The sequence below is a fragment of the Lithobates pipiens genome, unplaced genomic scaffold (assembly GCF_037356315.1).
Source record: "Lithobates pipiens isolate NorthernLeopardFrog02 unplaced genomic scaffold, aLitPip1_a1.2 Scaffold_13, whole genome shotgun sequence".
Taxonomy (NCBI): Eukaryota; Metazoa; Chordata; class Amphibia; order Anura; family Ranidae; genus Lithobates; species Lithobates pipiens.
The window spans coordinates 484,103,474-484,119,819 of NW_027507718.1; the positions used below are offsets into that span (position 1 = coordinate 484,103,474).

General features: G+C 45.5%; 1 protein-coding gene across 1 annotated transcript in view; it reads right to left on the reverse strand.

The window, feature by feature from the left end:
• Positions 1-1,310: 1,310 nt before the first annotated feature.
• Positions 1,311-16,346, reverse strand: part of PTCD3 (pentatricopeptide repeat domain 3) — a 141,918-nt gene continuing 126,882 nt past the window's right edge. The window contains exons 21-24 of the mRNA XM_077477980.1: positions 13,269-13,417; positions 11,902-11,943; positions 9,660-9,818; positions 1,311-1,541 (exon numbers count right to left, since the gene is read on the reverse strand). Of these exons, the coding sequence (XP_077334106.1) occupies positions 1,469-1,541; positions 9,660-9,818; positions 11,902-11,943; positions 13,269-13,417 (423 nt within the window). The 3' untranslated portion in view covers positions 1,311-1,468. The remainder of the gene's footprint in view (positions 1,542-9,659; positions 9,819-11,901; positions 11,944-13,268; positions 13,418-16,346) is intronic.

Below are 16,346 nucleotides of genomic sequence, written 5' to 3' on the forward strand. Positions count from 1 at the left end.
ATTCAAAATGCGACAGCACTGAAAGTTAAAAATTGTCCTGGGCAGGAAGGGGGAAAGTGACTGGTATTGAAGTGGTTAAAGTAACTGAGTATTGGAGGTAACTGAGTAATTTTTAAACCGCGTGGAGTACTGCGAGTGACCTTTAGTAACTTAGAATAGCAGTAACACAAGGAGTAATTTGAAGTAGTGGAGTACCGAGAGTAGCCATTTAATAACTCCATTACAATAGCGGGTAAAATGTCCAACAGGATTGGGGATGAGACCCAATGCATATCTTGCTCCATTGATGAGCCATTCAAGAGTGAATATGGCTGTATGAGATGTAAACTAGTTGTTTATCTGGAAGCCTAGATCCTGGATCTAGAAAAAAAGGTGGCAACACTTCGCAGCAACAACCCTGGAAAGGAGCTTGGACATTACCCAGCAGGTGCTGGCAGGGGGCCAGTATAAAGGGGGGTGGAGAAATCTGGGTACAGGAGCCAGAGGTAGGTAGTTGGGTGACAGCTAGGAGGGGTAGGAGGGAAGAGTTCTAGGGAGGCTAGTCCTGAGTTGGTACACCCCAACAAATATGCCAAGTTGCGTGATCTTGGGGATATCAGCTCAGGGGTGGCATTTCTGAAGCAGCCCCCCCCCACCCCCACCCAGGTGCCAGGGGCCTTCAAAAGGAGCAGAGCTCAGAGCGTGTAGCCTGATCTTTCCCAGTAATTTCTTCCTCTTCTGGTGAGGTCACGTCTGCCTGACCGATTTACGCTGGTTGGCGTGGACTTCCTATGTACTGCATGAACGTCCATTCCTCCTCCATTGCTTCTCAAGAGAGCCTGAATCCGGCGGGCCATGCAGGATTGAGGATCGAGAACCCCTGGAGGACAAGCCAGTATACGATAAGCCAGCTGCCAGTGCTTGAAATAAACTTTATAGGCATTGGTTTCCAAGATGTAGATCAGGCATAAAAGGTAAGGAAACTGCTAGCAAGTCATAAGGCAGTCAGATCTTGAGGAAGGGTCAGTGGAAGAAAGAATGGAAAACTGGTGAAAGATATTTAAAAAAAAGGCTCCATCATCTAAGGACATTAACAAGAAAACTGGAGCCTCATGAAGTAGGCAGGGTTATATGGGTACACATAACCCATTATGTGGGAACCAATTCCTGTGTTCTGTACTGTATGATTAGGATAAACAGTTTGGTGACAGGATGTCTTTAGTGCACAATAATGTATGATTGGGATCTCAGTGTCGGTCCTCCTAAGGCTTATACTCCAGGAAGAAGTATATATGCTACGAAGCCTAAATAATTCACAAAAAAGCAAGAAATTATTTTGTTTTCATAATTTAATATATGCACAAGTTGAATACAAGCAGAAAAAAAAATGTAAAAAATAAAAGTGTATATTTCCATAAAGGCAGTCTACCACCAGATGTAATGAGGTTGATGGAAAAGTGGATTTAGACATTGGTGTCTGCAGGTCACCTCAGTCTTGATCACTGTCGCTGCTGCTGCTGGTGCTACTACCGCTTTTTGGAGTCAGGTCCTGTAGGATTATCCTAGAAGAAAAAAAAAATCCACAAGTATAGTAACCGTTTGTGCGCTTGGTCAAGATCCCTTAAAGCGGTTGTAAAAAACAAACAAAAAAAAAAACATCTCTGAGGGGGGAAAAAAAAAAAAAAGAAAAGAGAAAAACAAACACATACAAATCAATGGTAATAAAGATAGCAGCAGAGTTAGTGAGATAAGACAGAGGGAGAGCTATAGAATGGAGGGGGGATGCTAATCACAGAGGGGGTCGTAAAACTTTAGTATAAGTTTATTTAGTAAATCAATACTGCTTGGACATTGAAGAAGGGGACATACCCCAAAAGCTTGTCCTGAAAAATTGTATGTTAGTGCAAATAAAAAAGCTACGAGCTGGGTCAGCCACAACATGCCCCGTCTAATCCAGGGGCGGCCGGTGAGCTATATGCTCCGGGGCACACATATGACCGGGCTACTGCTGTCTGTGTCACACAGTGTGCCGTGGTCGGCAGCCACCCCGTTCTGCTCGGGTGATGGGTCTATCTGTGGAATGCATCCAGCAGTCCCTGTAAGAGGGGCAAGTATGGTTCCACCTGTCTCGGCAGGATGGGCATTCCCTGGGAGGTCGACTAGGGGGTCTCCCACTCTTCTCTCCTGGCCATTTTTTTGTAGCGACAGACAGTTTTTTTCCTTTCAGCCATTTCCTAGTAGTTTGGCGGCCATTTTCTTGGCGCCCTCAGAAATTTTTGTTGAGGCGGCCATTTTCTAGTAGCCTCAGGTAGTTTTGCCTCTAGTGCTGGCTGCTCGTTTCCTTCTGGAACAGCACGCTTTCCACACAGACACCTCGTGGATGACACAGGGGAGAGCGGACAGCAGCAGCACGGCGCAGTACCTGGGTCAGGGTGGCAAATCCTGCGGGGGGCCCCTCAGTTTGTGCAGCTACGAGGGTGGACGTTTTGTGTGACTTGCCTTAGGTCCCTGAGTGGTGACAGGCGAGTGTGGGTCAGCATGGCATCAGAAGCTGGCGCTTCTTCCCCAGATATCCCTGTTATTTGCAACAGATTCCCCTGCACCTGTGGTGCCTATGGACGCTCTGTCAGTGGTCCTGGAGGACTTTGTTGCCAGGGTGAAAGTGGCATGTGGGCGCAAGGGGGGTAAAAAAAAAAAAAATAGCTCTCCCCCCACCGTCTTCTGGGAAAAGCTCAGATTCAAACTCCGTTCCCGCTGTGACAGGCAGCCCCTGTTCTGATGTATCAGAGGATGCGGACCAGGACCGTTCGGACAGTGAGGATGACTCAGTGTCTAGGTCAGTGCAGGAAAAGCTTGTAGGATCACTTATTACAGCAGTGCGGGATACCCTAGAAACTGAGGATACGGTGGGGGCATCTACAAAGGTGTCGGTCCCTTTCAGGTCCCACAAGCTGGCCCCCGATATCCAGGTTGAATAATATAACCACGATTCTGGTGGAAGGGACTCCTGCTTTCAAGGACCCTGCCGACAGAAGGGCCGAGGCGGTTGACCAGTCCATGTTTACCGTGGTGGGGTCAGCATTGCCAGCCAGTGTTAGCCACAGCCCTGGTGTTGCAGACGCTTACTAAATGGGCTAAATTTTTGCACCGTGAATTGGAGAAGCAACAGGCCTCCCTGGTCTGCGTGGAACTGGCGGACCTGTTGGTGCAGGGCCTTAATTATGTCTGTGATGCGGCCTTAGATATGGTCCCCTTGCTCTCTAGAGCCTCAGTATCAGCAGTAGTGCTACGTCGCCTGATTTGGCTGAAATGCTGGTCTGCGGACCAGGCATCCAAGAAAGCACTGTTGGACTTGCCCTTCCAGGGAGAGAGGCTATTTGGAGCCTCGCTGCATGACATTATTAAGAAAGTTACTGGAGTAAGAGTACGTTACTCCCACAGTCCAAAAAAGGGAAGGAGCCGTGCCGTAGGCAAGAGCCCTCCTTTTCCACTCAGAAGTGGATTTTTTTTTTGCCCTCCCGGGTCAGCATGTAAGCGTTCCCAGTCCGACAAGGTGCCTGCTGAGGGACAAAAGCGTCCCCCGATTTTACAAGCCAACCAAGCCTGCAAACAAATCTGTTACCGCATGAAGGTTTGCCCCTTCCCAACTCTCGGGTGGGGGGTCGTCTTCGGGAGATTGCAGCCCGGTGGACCTCCCTACTTTCCAACCAGTGGGTCTACGAACTGGTTTCCTCAGAGTACAAGATAAGAGTTTCTTTCTTGTCCGCCAAACTGATTTTTTTTTCCCCTCCAACCTTTATCTTCTTCTGGCTCGTAGGGAGGCCCTGTTTGGGGCAGTAGAGAACCTGCTGCTGCGCAGGGTGATTTTACCTGTACAGATGCCGGAAAGGTTTCAGGGTTTCTACTCCAATCTGTCTGTAGTCCCAAAGAAAGAAGAGGTCTGTCCTGGACCTCAAGAGCTTTGTGAAAGTACAAAGGTTCAGGATGGAATCAGTTCGCTCAGTGGTCGCTGCACTCCATCAGGGAGATTTTCTGCATCCCTGGACATCAAGGACACATGTCCCCATATGCATCAAGCATCAGAGGTTTCTGTGTTTTGCGGTCAGGGACGAGCACTACCAATTTGTAGCTCTCCCTTTTGGCCTGGCGTCGGCACCGAGGGTCTTCACCAAGGTGCTAGCCCCAATTTTGGCTTTGCTAAGGCGGCGAGGGATCGCAATCGTGGGTTACCTGGACGACCTCCGAGGGCAGCTTCTGCCTCAGAATCAGAATTAAGGGAGGATGTGGCAATCCCTATGCAAACTCTTCAGGAGTTTGGTTGGGAACTGAACCTACAGAAGTCGGTGTTGGTGCCGACTCAAGGCCTGTGGTACCTGGGCTTGCTTCTGGACTCCTCAGAGGCGAGAGTCTCTCTCCCTTCGGAAAAGCTGCAGACTCTTCAAGCTGCGGTGAAGTTGTTGGTGTCCAGCATGTGGTCGTCGCTGCGTTTTTGCATGCAAGTCCTGGGTCTCATGGTAGCCACTTTCAAAGCGGTACCCTATGTGCTCAATTCCACACTCGAGTCTTGCAAAAGGAGATCCTGTCCAAATGGCACAAATCTACGTTGTCCCTGGATTGTGAAATTAGGGTGAGCCAACTAGTCAGGGATTCCCTGCTCTGGTGGCTGAGGTCGCTGGCCTTTCGGTCTGGGAAGTCATTCCTTCCTCTTCATTGGACAGTGATCACAACAGACACCAGCCTGACCAGTTGGGGGGGAGCGAGAGTTTGGGGCGTACAGTCAGCCCAGGGTCATTGGACCCAGGAAGAATCCCGCCTGCCGATCAACGTGCTGGAACTGCGGGAAATCAGGTGGTGCCTCTCCACATGGTCACAGAGGCTGCAGGGGCGTCCGGTCAGGATCCAGTCGGACAATGCCATGGCGGTGGCATAGGTCAACCATCAAGGAGGAACAAGGAGCTCGGCTGCAGCACTGGAGGTCACTCGGATCCTGCGCTGGACAGAGTGGTGCGTGCTGGCTCTGTTGACCGTGTACATTCCGGGCATAGCAAACTGGCAAGCGGACTTCCGTCAGATGCTGGACCAAGGGGAATGGTCGCTACATCCAGATGTATTTTGGCTCCTTTGGTGGGGCATGCCAGATATGGATCTCCTGGTTTCTGGACTCAATCGGAAGGTACACAGGTTTGTGGCCAGGTCAAAGGATCCCTGAGCAGACGCGTTGGTGGCTCCATAGGGACATTATCGGCTGATTTATGCCTTCTCCCCACTCAAACTTCTACCATGTCTGCTTTGCAGAGTGGAGGCCGAGGAGATTCCGGTGATTCTGACTGCCCCAGATTGGCCTCGGCGTCCATGGTGCGCCAACATAATACGAATGTTGGCGGTTGTTCCTTGGAGACTGCCGATGCGAGAGGACCTACTGTCACACGGTCCAATACTTCATCCTGCTTTACTACTGGCTTTAGCGGCATGGCTGTTGAAAGCCAGGTGCTAAGGGACCAAGGTCTGTTGGATTCGGTAATATCCACTATGTTGAAGGCACAGAAGTCATCTTCTCGGAAGATTTATCATCGTACGTGGAAGGCCTACATCTCCATGTGTGAGGAGATGGGGTAGTGTCCATGTACATATTCAGTTTCCAGGATCCTGCTGTTTTTGCAGTGGAGTCGATCAGAAACTTGCATTAAGCACCATTAAGGGGCAGATATCAGCTTTGACTGTCTTTTTCGTGTCCCTTGGCGACTCAATTATTGTCGAGTACGTTTGTTCAGGGGGTTCGACATGTGGCCCCTCCGGTTCAACCACCGTTACCTCCGTAGGATTTGAATCTGGTGCTCTTGGTGCTTCAGAAACTGCCGTTTGAAAACATTAGGGAGATTCCCTTATTGACACTCTCAAAAAGTAGTCTTTCTAGTGGCTATTAAATCTGCCAGGAGGGTTTCTGGTGCCTCTTGGGCTTTCCGACACAAGCGCCTGTTTCTCATATGTGTAAGGCGGCAACCTGGTTGTCCGTTTACACACTTTCAGCAAATTTTACAAGGTTGGTGTGAGCACATCTTCGGATGCTTGCTTCGGCCTCAAGCTTTTTCAGGTGGCTGTTTTAAGGTTGCAACTCCTCCGTTGAGGAGCTCAGGTTGTTATGGGTGGAGTTATTGTTGTTTGCTGTTCCCACCCCTCATTTCTTTGACACTGCTTGGGGACGTCCCTAAGGTCAAGAAGAGCTGCTGTGTCCAACAATGAATGATAGAGAAATCCTTTTCTCTGAAGTTCATTGATGGACACAGCACTCACCCCTCCTATTTTGGTTTGTACTGCTTTTGACGAACTGAGCTGCTGGATGCGGTGTTGTAGCCAGTAGGACCGCCCCTTGGGCGGTGCTGTGCAAGCGTTGCTGTTTTAGGCACTTTTTGCCTATTCCTCTCCTAAAGGGGCGATATAACCTAAGGTCAAGAAGAGCTGCTGTGTCTGTCAATGAACTTAAAAGAAAAGGATTTCACAGCGAGTACAAAAATCCTATTTTTAGGCCTGAAGACTACTTCAAACCGCCAAAACATTCTGTTTTCTTAAAATATCTGGTGACATAAAAAACTGGAACCATCATTTTATGCCCCATAGTCTACATTTTGACAATAGTTTATAAAGAACAAAATTGCAGTATAAAAAAAAAAAAAAAATTATTTTAGGGCACACAAAAGCAATATACTAACACATTTTGGTATTAATGGATTTTTCATATGCTACTAGTTTAAGGTGACTGGATAATGGCAAACAAATAAAACAGGGACCCCCCCCCCCCCCCTCCTGGCATAACCCCTCCCATCTAGGCAAGGCTTCAATTTTTGCAGGCAGCCATGAGCCACTAAGGAAGCAGAGGAGTGGGATCCCTGTGTCCTGTAAAATTATTTTACAGACAAACCAAAAATCCTATTTTCTTTAACCACTTAAGGACCGCCCTATAGAAGGGTTACTGTAGGAGTCTGGTAGGGCAGACTTCTGCGAATTTCAAACCCATTCTGAGACACGATGGACTCCAGCAAAGAAGCAGGTTGCTCCCTCAGTAGTGAATTGTTCAGGTACCCTATAATAGGGATACCCCAGGAACGTAAGAGCCCCAGAACCAAAGCCAGGACTTGGTGAACACTCTGGGAGCAGAGGACAGGCCAAACGGTCCGGCACTGCAAAAAAACTTTGGTGGGATGGAAAAATCAGAAAACGTAGGCAAGCAGATTTGATATCGACTGATGCTAGGAAATATCCCTGCTGAAGAGAGACCACCAATGACTATACTAATTCCATCTGAAACTTTTGCACCCATAGAAACTTGCAGAGTCTCTTAAGATCCAAGAAGGGACAAACATCGTCATCTGTTTTTGGAACCTTGAAGTTCAAGCAGAAACTGCAAAACCTTTCACCCTCTGGAAGTGGAATGATCACCCTTTAAGATAGACGATAATTGAGAGCTTGCAAAAGAACACTTTTTTTTTTTTTCAAAGAATTCAATTCAAAGAAAAACATTTGAGAGCATGAAGCGCAGAGGTTGGGAGGCTCTAAAATTACAGCTCGTAACTGTGAACCATTATGGTGTGGACCCACTCATCTGTTATCTCACCCTGCCAAACTTCCATGAAGGCCTACAAACATACCACGACCCGAGTGAGTGGGGGTGCACCTTTATTGTGAAGATGATTTGTCCCTTGGCATACAGGGCTTTGAAGTATATGGATTCTTGAGGAAGTGGGACTGGGGTTTTGGGCTTAGAACCCAAGGCCTGAGAGTGGCAAAAAATTTTTTTCTTGGAAATAAAAAGAAGGCAATGGCTATGGTTCAGAAACCTGCCACTCCTATTTCTAAGTAGTAACAGAGTACTCTTAGCCATAGTCACCTTCTGGATGTAACCATTCAGGGTAAGACAAAAGAAACATTTCACATAAAAAAAGGTAAAAACTTTTCACATGCTTCTTGCAGGGTAATTTGCCTGATCAATTCTACAGCCACAAGAGCCTGTGCATATGTGTGGACAAGGTCCCTAGTAACATTGCTATATGGAGTCCGTCAAAGATTCCACTGAGGATTAGAACACATGGAAAATCTTCCAGGTTGCTGCTCCTTTTGGTATCACCACTAGGTAGGAGCCCCATCTCTCCCTCTCTTGCCATGCATTTAGTCAAACCTTTGGCAAAGGCCTACAGCTGCACTAGCTGACTGAGAGGCTACCTTCACAGCAAATTAGGCTTTCAGACATTTGTCTGAAGCATCTTTAAAAATCAGGACCTTGTCCACTGGACATGTGGGTGTCTTCTTGAGATAAGAACTGCCATAGCTACGGAATCTACCATTTTTGTTAACTCAACTTGCATGGGGTATTGCTCAGCAAACCTTTTTGGCTGAACACACCTTAGGCGGAGCAGGAAAGAATTGAGAATGTTGTGGTGGACACCAAAGTCCAAATTCTGCAACCTTTGGAGTGGAAGGCTTGGCAAGCGATGGCTGGCAATTCAGTCCGAACAGCTTCCACAAGAAAACTCACTAAAGGCTTTTTGAGTCTGAGATAAACCCAAATCTCAGGGTTCTTCAGGAGTAGATTCCTCAGATGAAGATTCTTCTGCATCCCCTTTTACCGGAATTCTCATCCTCCTTTACCTTGTACTCAACTGGTTGCTCTTTCATTAATAGGGAGGGGGGAGGTGAGGGAAAGCGCTTCTTGAGAGCAGTCAATGTAAACAAGCAATAGCAGATGCTGCCAGCCCCACAAAATAACTGCTTAGTGGCCCCTTTAAGTATACTTGCCGCAACCTGTAGTCCCACAGCAATAGATTCTCTGCCGCTGCCACATGTAAGGAATGGAATTCTATAAGATGGCTGCTGTCTGGGAGCTTTGCCCAGTATGGGATATCCTAATCGGCTCTATGCCTCTGTGTACATGGCCTTGTGCTTAAAGAGAATGCAGAGAATGGATTTTGGTGTCAGAAGCTTCCTGTAGCGCCCCACACTTCTACTGCTATGTAGCACTTGGATGGCCCTGGAAACTTAATACAGTGACACTTTGTTTTCCACACAAAAGCAATAAAAAAAAAAAAAAAAAGGAGGAAAAAGCATAACAGGAGAGGAAGAAAGGTACCAGCAATGTCAGCAGCCAGGGCACTCGCCATTCCCACCATGGGACCCCCTCAGGCAGTCCAATCTTCACACATCATGGCAGGCTATGTCTCTAGGTCCTTCAGCAACTTGACTCCCCATCTGGGGATCACTGCCCTGGACCTGTATAATACCATAGTGGACCTCGAGGCAATGTATCATTGCGCAGGGTCCAGTGCCAACCAACAACATTGCAGGCTGTCCCTGTGTGCTCAGCGCAGAGTCTGGGTGCCATTTCTCAGAGTTGAAAAGCAGTCAGTAATGGGTGTGGAAAAGTCAGTCCCCTAAACTGAAATGGAACCATTAAGAAGCTAGTTGTTTTTGTGCAGACTGCACAGACGTGACCATCACCAAAACAGAACAAAAGCCTTGCCAAAAGGAGAGTTTGTGACTAAGAGGGGATTTCCTGTATTTTTTGCCAGTGTCCAATCCCGTGAAGGTGGCACAGGAACAGCTCCAAAAACACAGCCCTGGTGCACCTTGGTAAAATGTCTAAAATACTGTACTTGAGTGCATCTTACAAATCCAAAATACCCAGTTCATACCTTTGCTCTTCACTAAGGGTGAACTCATCCAGCATGGTATGGGCAAGCTTAGCTGTATTTGGCAAGCCGTAGCTGACGGCTAGTTGCACAAGGTCAAAGGCCACACTGGTGCTGCCTGACGCTCTAGCACAGTCCAGGAGCTCTTCAATCACATGGAACCTGGAAGAAGCACAAAGCAGTTCACAGTAAATACTAAAGCCAGGCCAGCCAAAGAATTGCATCAAGTTGCCACTGACAAGCCTCCCCGATGGCTCCTGGCTGTTGGGTGACAACACCAGATAAGCGCTCATCTATGCTCCCACAACAAAGTTCTTAGGATACAGGACCAACTTCTTTTAAGAATACGAGCATCAACAAAACTATCTTTCCAGAGATATCAACAAAGCCACACTTGGGACCTCCTTTGTCTTTCACCTAAGACAGGCTCTCTAGGCACTCTGGGGTTGATTTACTTAAAACTGGAGTGTGCAAAATCAGATGCAGTTCTGCATAGAAACCAACCAGCTTCCAGGTTTTTTTGTCAAACTAACTGAATAAGCTGAAGTTAGAAGCTGTTTGGCTACTATGCACAGCTGCACCAGATTTTTCACTCTCCCAGTTTTAGTAAATCAGTCCGTGCGACTAAAAGGCACACCGGCTGTATATCGGTCGGTTTAACAGAAATCAGCCGACATTCGGCCAGTGTGTACAGCAGCCAGTCCAGCTTCTGTTGAACAAACATGCTAGAAAACCAGCAGCCAATTGGCATCAGATCAGCTCTTGCAGCCAATGGCTGCGAGTGCAGACAAGTGTGTTCTGGTGGGGGTGGGAGAGGGCGCTGGGCATGTTAACTCAGCAGGGAGATTGATGTACTAACATTGCATAGTTAGTACAGCAAACTCCACATTTGTTTTTGTTCAGCCAGCTGGGTTGAAAAACAAAAACTCACTGAGTGTACCAGGCTTAAAGTGTTACTAAACCCATAACAGTAAAATCAGTCTGTATATGCTGTAAAACATGCTTGTTATATTCACTGAGTAACCCAAGGGGTCCTTTGCATTGTGTATAAAGACCGTTTGACCCTGTCTTCTCTGATCCTCTTCTTCCGCCGTCTCCAAAAAATAACCTGATATTTCCAGAGCCAGGGGACGGGCTGCACATTTTGGTGCGTATTGCTAGAATGTTTTTTCTTTTTTTTTTGGGAGGGTGCATGTGATCAGCACAGGGCCAATCAGCACTGCCCAGACATGTCCAGATCAGGGGAGAATGAAAACTCCTCCTACAAGCTTTACTAGGAACTGATAGAAGACACAAGGCTGCTATATACTACTGATGAGAAAAAGGTATCAGAATATAGAGACCAGATATAGTGAATGCAGGGTCATGGGTTTAGCAACACTTTAAAGCGACACTAAAGGTTAATTTTTTTTTTTTTTTAAATAAACATATCATACTTTCCTCCACTCTGCAGCTCGTTTTGCACAGAGTGGCCCCGAACCTGCTCTTCTGGGGTCCCTCGGCGGATCTCTCGGCTCCTCCCCGCATCAGATATCCCCCTGGGAGAAGCTATCTCCCGGGGGTTAACTTGCAGGCGTGCTCCCGAGTCCAGCATTCAGCGTCCATAGACTGCAGGCCCCCTGGCGGCCGCGTCGTCGTATTTGATTGACAGCAGTGGGAGCCAATGGCTGCGCTGCTATCAATCTATCCAATCAACAGCCAAGAACCCCCTAGCAGAGAGACGGCGCATCCAGGTGGGACAAGTTCGAGGGATCCGGTAAGTAAAATGGGGAGGGGGCAGGGGGTCGGTCACTGACACGTGTTTTTTCACCTTTCTGCATAGGATGCACGAAGGTGAAAAAACATGAACCTTTACAACCCCTTTAAGTCTGTTTTTGGGCGAAATACACTGGCGAAGGAGGTCCCAGGAAAGGATTTTTTTCTCCTCTGTTGTCAGTGTGAGGAGAAAAAAATAAAAATAAAACGATCACTGAGCTTTTGTTTACATCATGTGATCAGCTGTCATTGGCTGACAGCTGATCACATGGTAAGAGGCCGGGACTGGCCCCTTACGCAGATCGGTGATCACCCGAGTCTCGGGGACTCCGATCAGGGCATGCGCAGGGAGCGTGCACAGGGGAGGCCGTCATCTGACATTCGGCCATAGCACGTATGTGAGGTAGTTAATGACTGTCTTCTTTCATGTGCAAGGAAGGTCAAAGTCCTAGAGAACGGACATTATATATTCTCAACAAATCAGACTCACCCAGGAACTAGGTTTTGGGACCTGAAGAGCTTCAGCGTCGCCCTGTAATAAAGACAGCAAACAATAGAAAGAAAATGAAGGCATGATATATTAAATTCCTGTTTAAACAATTCACAATCGCCCTGTTCTAGCAAGATCAAGCATTACCGCCACCCCCCCCCCCCCCCCCCAACCATCTGGGACACACACAGATCCCAGAAGACAACTGGACCATTCATCATTCATAAAGCGCAGTGTGACTCGCACATGTGCGATGGGAAACCGGCTTACAATGCTCGCGCCTGCACCTGAAGCCGATTGATGAATTCGCTTGGGCTGATGACATGGCTGGATCCCTGGACAGGAAAGAGTCCTTATATTAAAAGTCTGCATCTACAGTAATTGTAGCTGCGGACTATTTTTTTGGGGGAGCCTGGAGCTCCACTTTAAGATCTGGCTTTCAAATATCTTTATTTATTTCATTTTTAATATTTCTATTTAATCTAATTTAACTTAATTCAATTTTTGTTCAATGGAATGCAATTCAGTATTTTCTCCTCTTATATTTATAATCCTAGTATTAATCTAATATTAGATACGAGGCTGTATTTATCATTTCATTATTCATTGTTTATTTATTAATCATAAAATTAATTTTTTTAATTCTTTTACCCAGGCATTAACTATAATATACAATCCCCACTTGTATAATTCTATTTTTTGTGTTTGGGCGCCGTTGCGCACATGGTGCGCCACTCGCACGCATGTGGCTTTCATCCGCAGTATACTATAATTGTAAGGCAGTCCAATACTCGGCCACTGATGTTTCCTCCCCTTTTCCGTCTCCATAGTTACCCTGCACTCCTTCCTTTTAGTCTTGTCCCCTTCACTAGACCCCTCCGCTCACTTTCTCTATATTTTCCCACAAGCAACATGGCCACATACACAGCCTGATGAAGGAGCACGCATGCTCTGAAGCGCCATTTTAACCCCGCTCCCAGAAGCAAAATCCTCCAAGAGATCACAGGCTCTCTCCAAGCACCCACCACTTGCGCTCCACCAATCAGGAAATGGCAGGATTTCACATTGCCACCAGAAACCGGACATACTGAAGGAGCTGGGGCCGTCCGTAGCAGCGCAGGAGATCCTTGTCACCCGGTAAACGCAGATGGAATAAGTAGTATTTACATGCCTGTACCTCACAACTCGTTTGCGAGTGTTTTAAATCATTTTATTATAATAAATTTGTACTAATTACTTGCTGCACTTAGAGGGCGTCATCTCTTTTTTTTTTTTTCAAATATCCTTGCATCTTCTAAAACTAATATCTACAAATTGACAAGTGATACAGATGTGATTTTCTACAAACATTGGCACAGCATCCTCACCAGGTTTCCTCGCTTCTCCCAGCTCTGTACAGCAGGATAGCGATATCCCCCAAGACGGCAGCAGAAGGCTTCAGTTGGAGCGATGACCTGTCAGCGGCTTCATAGATGGACTTAATGGATGCGGCAATATTAGCAAACTCATTCTGGAGCTGGATACAGGAGAAGAGCCATACAAGTTAGTTCTTAAAAGGTTTCATTCACACTTGTGTGGTTTGTCATTAGACATTGAACATGAAAGTCGCAGCCCATCTTCTCAATGGCACCCGTTCAAATCAGTGCCACTTTGATCCGACTTTACACTCAATGGATCTGAGTCGCATCAAAACTTGCACCAAAGTAGTGCAGGCAACTTTTCAAAGTCGCACTGCAACTCGCATCAAAATCGCACTAAAAATCTTTGGAGATGCACTAATGTGAATGGAGTCTAAAGTTACTCTTTCATCAGGTGGCAAAATTAAAAATGGCAGGACCCAGTAAAGAAAGCAAAGCTTTCAGCACTGATTTAATTCAACTCCTCTGATGTGTAAAACAGCGTCCAGTAATTCCCACCTGGCTGGCCCTCCTGCTGACCTATTAATTAGCATTTACTGCAAAATTACCAATTAATACATACACACATACTATATATATATACATACACACACTATATTATATACATATACACACACACACACACATCATATATATATATATATATATATATATATATATTTTTTTTTTTTTTTTTTATTATTATTATTATTATTATTTCTCTAGTATAAATACAGCTTTTTCCTGGCATGGTCTTAAAAAATTCATTTGTAAAATGTTTTCACACAATATTCACACATCCTTCACCAAGGATTCACTCATTTATTTCAGTTCAATCCAATTGGAAAAAGTGTGAATCTTGGGTGAAAACATTTATAAAGACCCTGAAGTGTTCCTGTTCATAAAAAAAGTATGCAGTTTATTCTATAGTCTCTGCGGTGTATAACCATATACAGTGTCTTGCGAAAGTATTCGGCCCCCTTGAACTTTTCAACCTTTTGCCACATTTCAGGCTTCAAACAAAGATATAAAAATTTTATTTTTTGTGAAGAATCACCAACAAGTGGGACACAATTGTGACGTAGAACAAAATCTATTGGATTTTTGAAACTTTTTTAACTAATAAAAAAATGAAAAGTGGGGTGTGCAAAATTATTCGGCCCCCTTGCGTTAATACTTTGTAGAGCCACCTTTTGCTGCGATTACAGCTGCAAGTCGCTTGGGGTATGTCTCTATCAGTTTTGCACATCGAGAGACTGAAATTCTTGCCCATTCTTCCTTGCAAAACAGCTCGAGCTCAGTGAGGTTGGATGGAGAGCGTTTGTGAACAACAGTTTTCATCTCTTTCCACAGATTCTCGATTGGATTCAGGTCTGGACTTTGACTTGGCCATTCTAACACCTGGATACGTTTATTTGTGAACCATTCCTTTGTAGATTTTGCTGTATGTTTGGGATCATTGTCTTGTTGGAAGATAAATCTCCGTCCCAGTTTCAGGTCTTTTGCAGACTCCAACAGGTTTTCATCCAGAATGGTCCTGTATTTGGCTGCATCCATCTTCCCCTCAATTTTAACCATCTTCCCTGTCCCTGCTGAAGAAAAGCAGGCCCAAACCATGATGCTGCCACCACCATGTTTGACAGTGGGGATGGTGTGTTGAGGGTGATGAGCTGTGTTGCTTTTACGCCAAACATATCGTTTCGCATTGTGGGCAAAAAGTTAGATTTTGGTTTCATCTGACCAGAGCACCTTCTTCCACATGTTTGGTGTGTCTCCCAGGTGGCTTGTGGCAAACTTTAGACGAGACTTTTTATGGATATCTTTGAGAAATGGCTTTCTTCTTGCCACTCTTCCATAAAGGCCAGATTTGTGCAGTGTACTGACTGATTGTTGTCCTATGGACAGACTCTCCCACCTCAGCTGTAGTTCTCTGCAGTTCATCCAGAGTGATCATGGGCCTCTTGGCTGCATCTCTGATCAGTCTTCTCCTTGTCTGAACTGAAAGTTTAGAGGGACGGTCAGGTCTTGGTAGATTTGCAGTGGTCTGATACTCTTTCTATTTCAAAATGATCGCTTGCACAGTGCTCCTTGGGATGTTTAAAGCTTGGGAAATCTTTTTGTATCCAAATCCGACTTTAAAACTTCTCCACAACAGTATTACGGACCTGCCTGGTGTGTTCCTTGGTCTTCATGATGCTCTCTGCGCTTTCAACAGAACCCTGAGACTATCACAGAGCAGGTGCATTTATACAGAGACTTGATTACACACAGGTGGATTCTATTTATCACCATCAGTCATTTAGGACAACATTGGATCATTCAGAGATCCTCGCTGAACTTCTGGAGTGAGTTTCCTGCACTGAAAGTAAAGGGGCCGAATAATTTTGCATGCACCACTTTTCAGTTTTTTATTTGCTAAAAAAGTTTAAAATGATCCAATAGATTTCGTTCCACTTCACAATTGTATCCCACTTGTTGGTGATTCTTCACAAAAAATTAAAATTTTATATCTTTATGTTTGAAGTCTGAAATGTGGCAAAAGTTTGAAAAGTTCAAGGGGGCCGAATACTTTCGCAAGGCACTGCAAGTTTGTTTTTCCCCAATAAAGTGCCTTTTTTGAAATGTGGCACTGAAATTTTTTTATTTTTTTTGTACCGAAAAAGTTTAACCACTTCAGCCCCGGAAGATTTTGCCCCTTAATGACCAGGCCCTTTTTGCAATACCACACTGTCTCTTTAACTGACAATTGCGCGGTCGTGTGACATTGTACCCAAACAAAATTGACGTCCCTTTTCCCCACAAATAGAGCTTTCTTTTGGTGGCATTTAATCACCTCTGCGGTTTTTATTTCATAAACAAAAAAAAGCGACAATTTTGAAAAAAAAAAAAAGTTTTACTTTATGCTATAATAATCAAAAAAAAAAAAAGTCATCATCAGTTTAGGACAATATGTATTCTACATATTTTTGGTAAAAAATAAAAATTGCAATATATGTATATTGATTGGTTTGCCAAAGTTATATTGTCTACAAAATAGGGGATAGATTT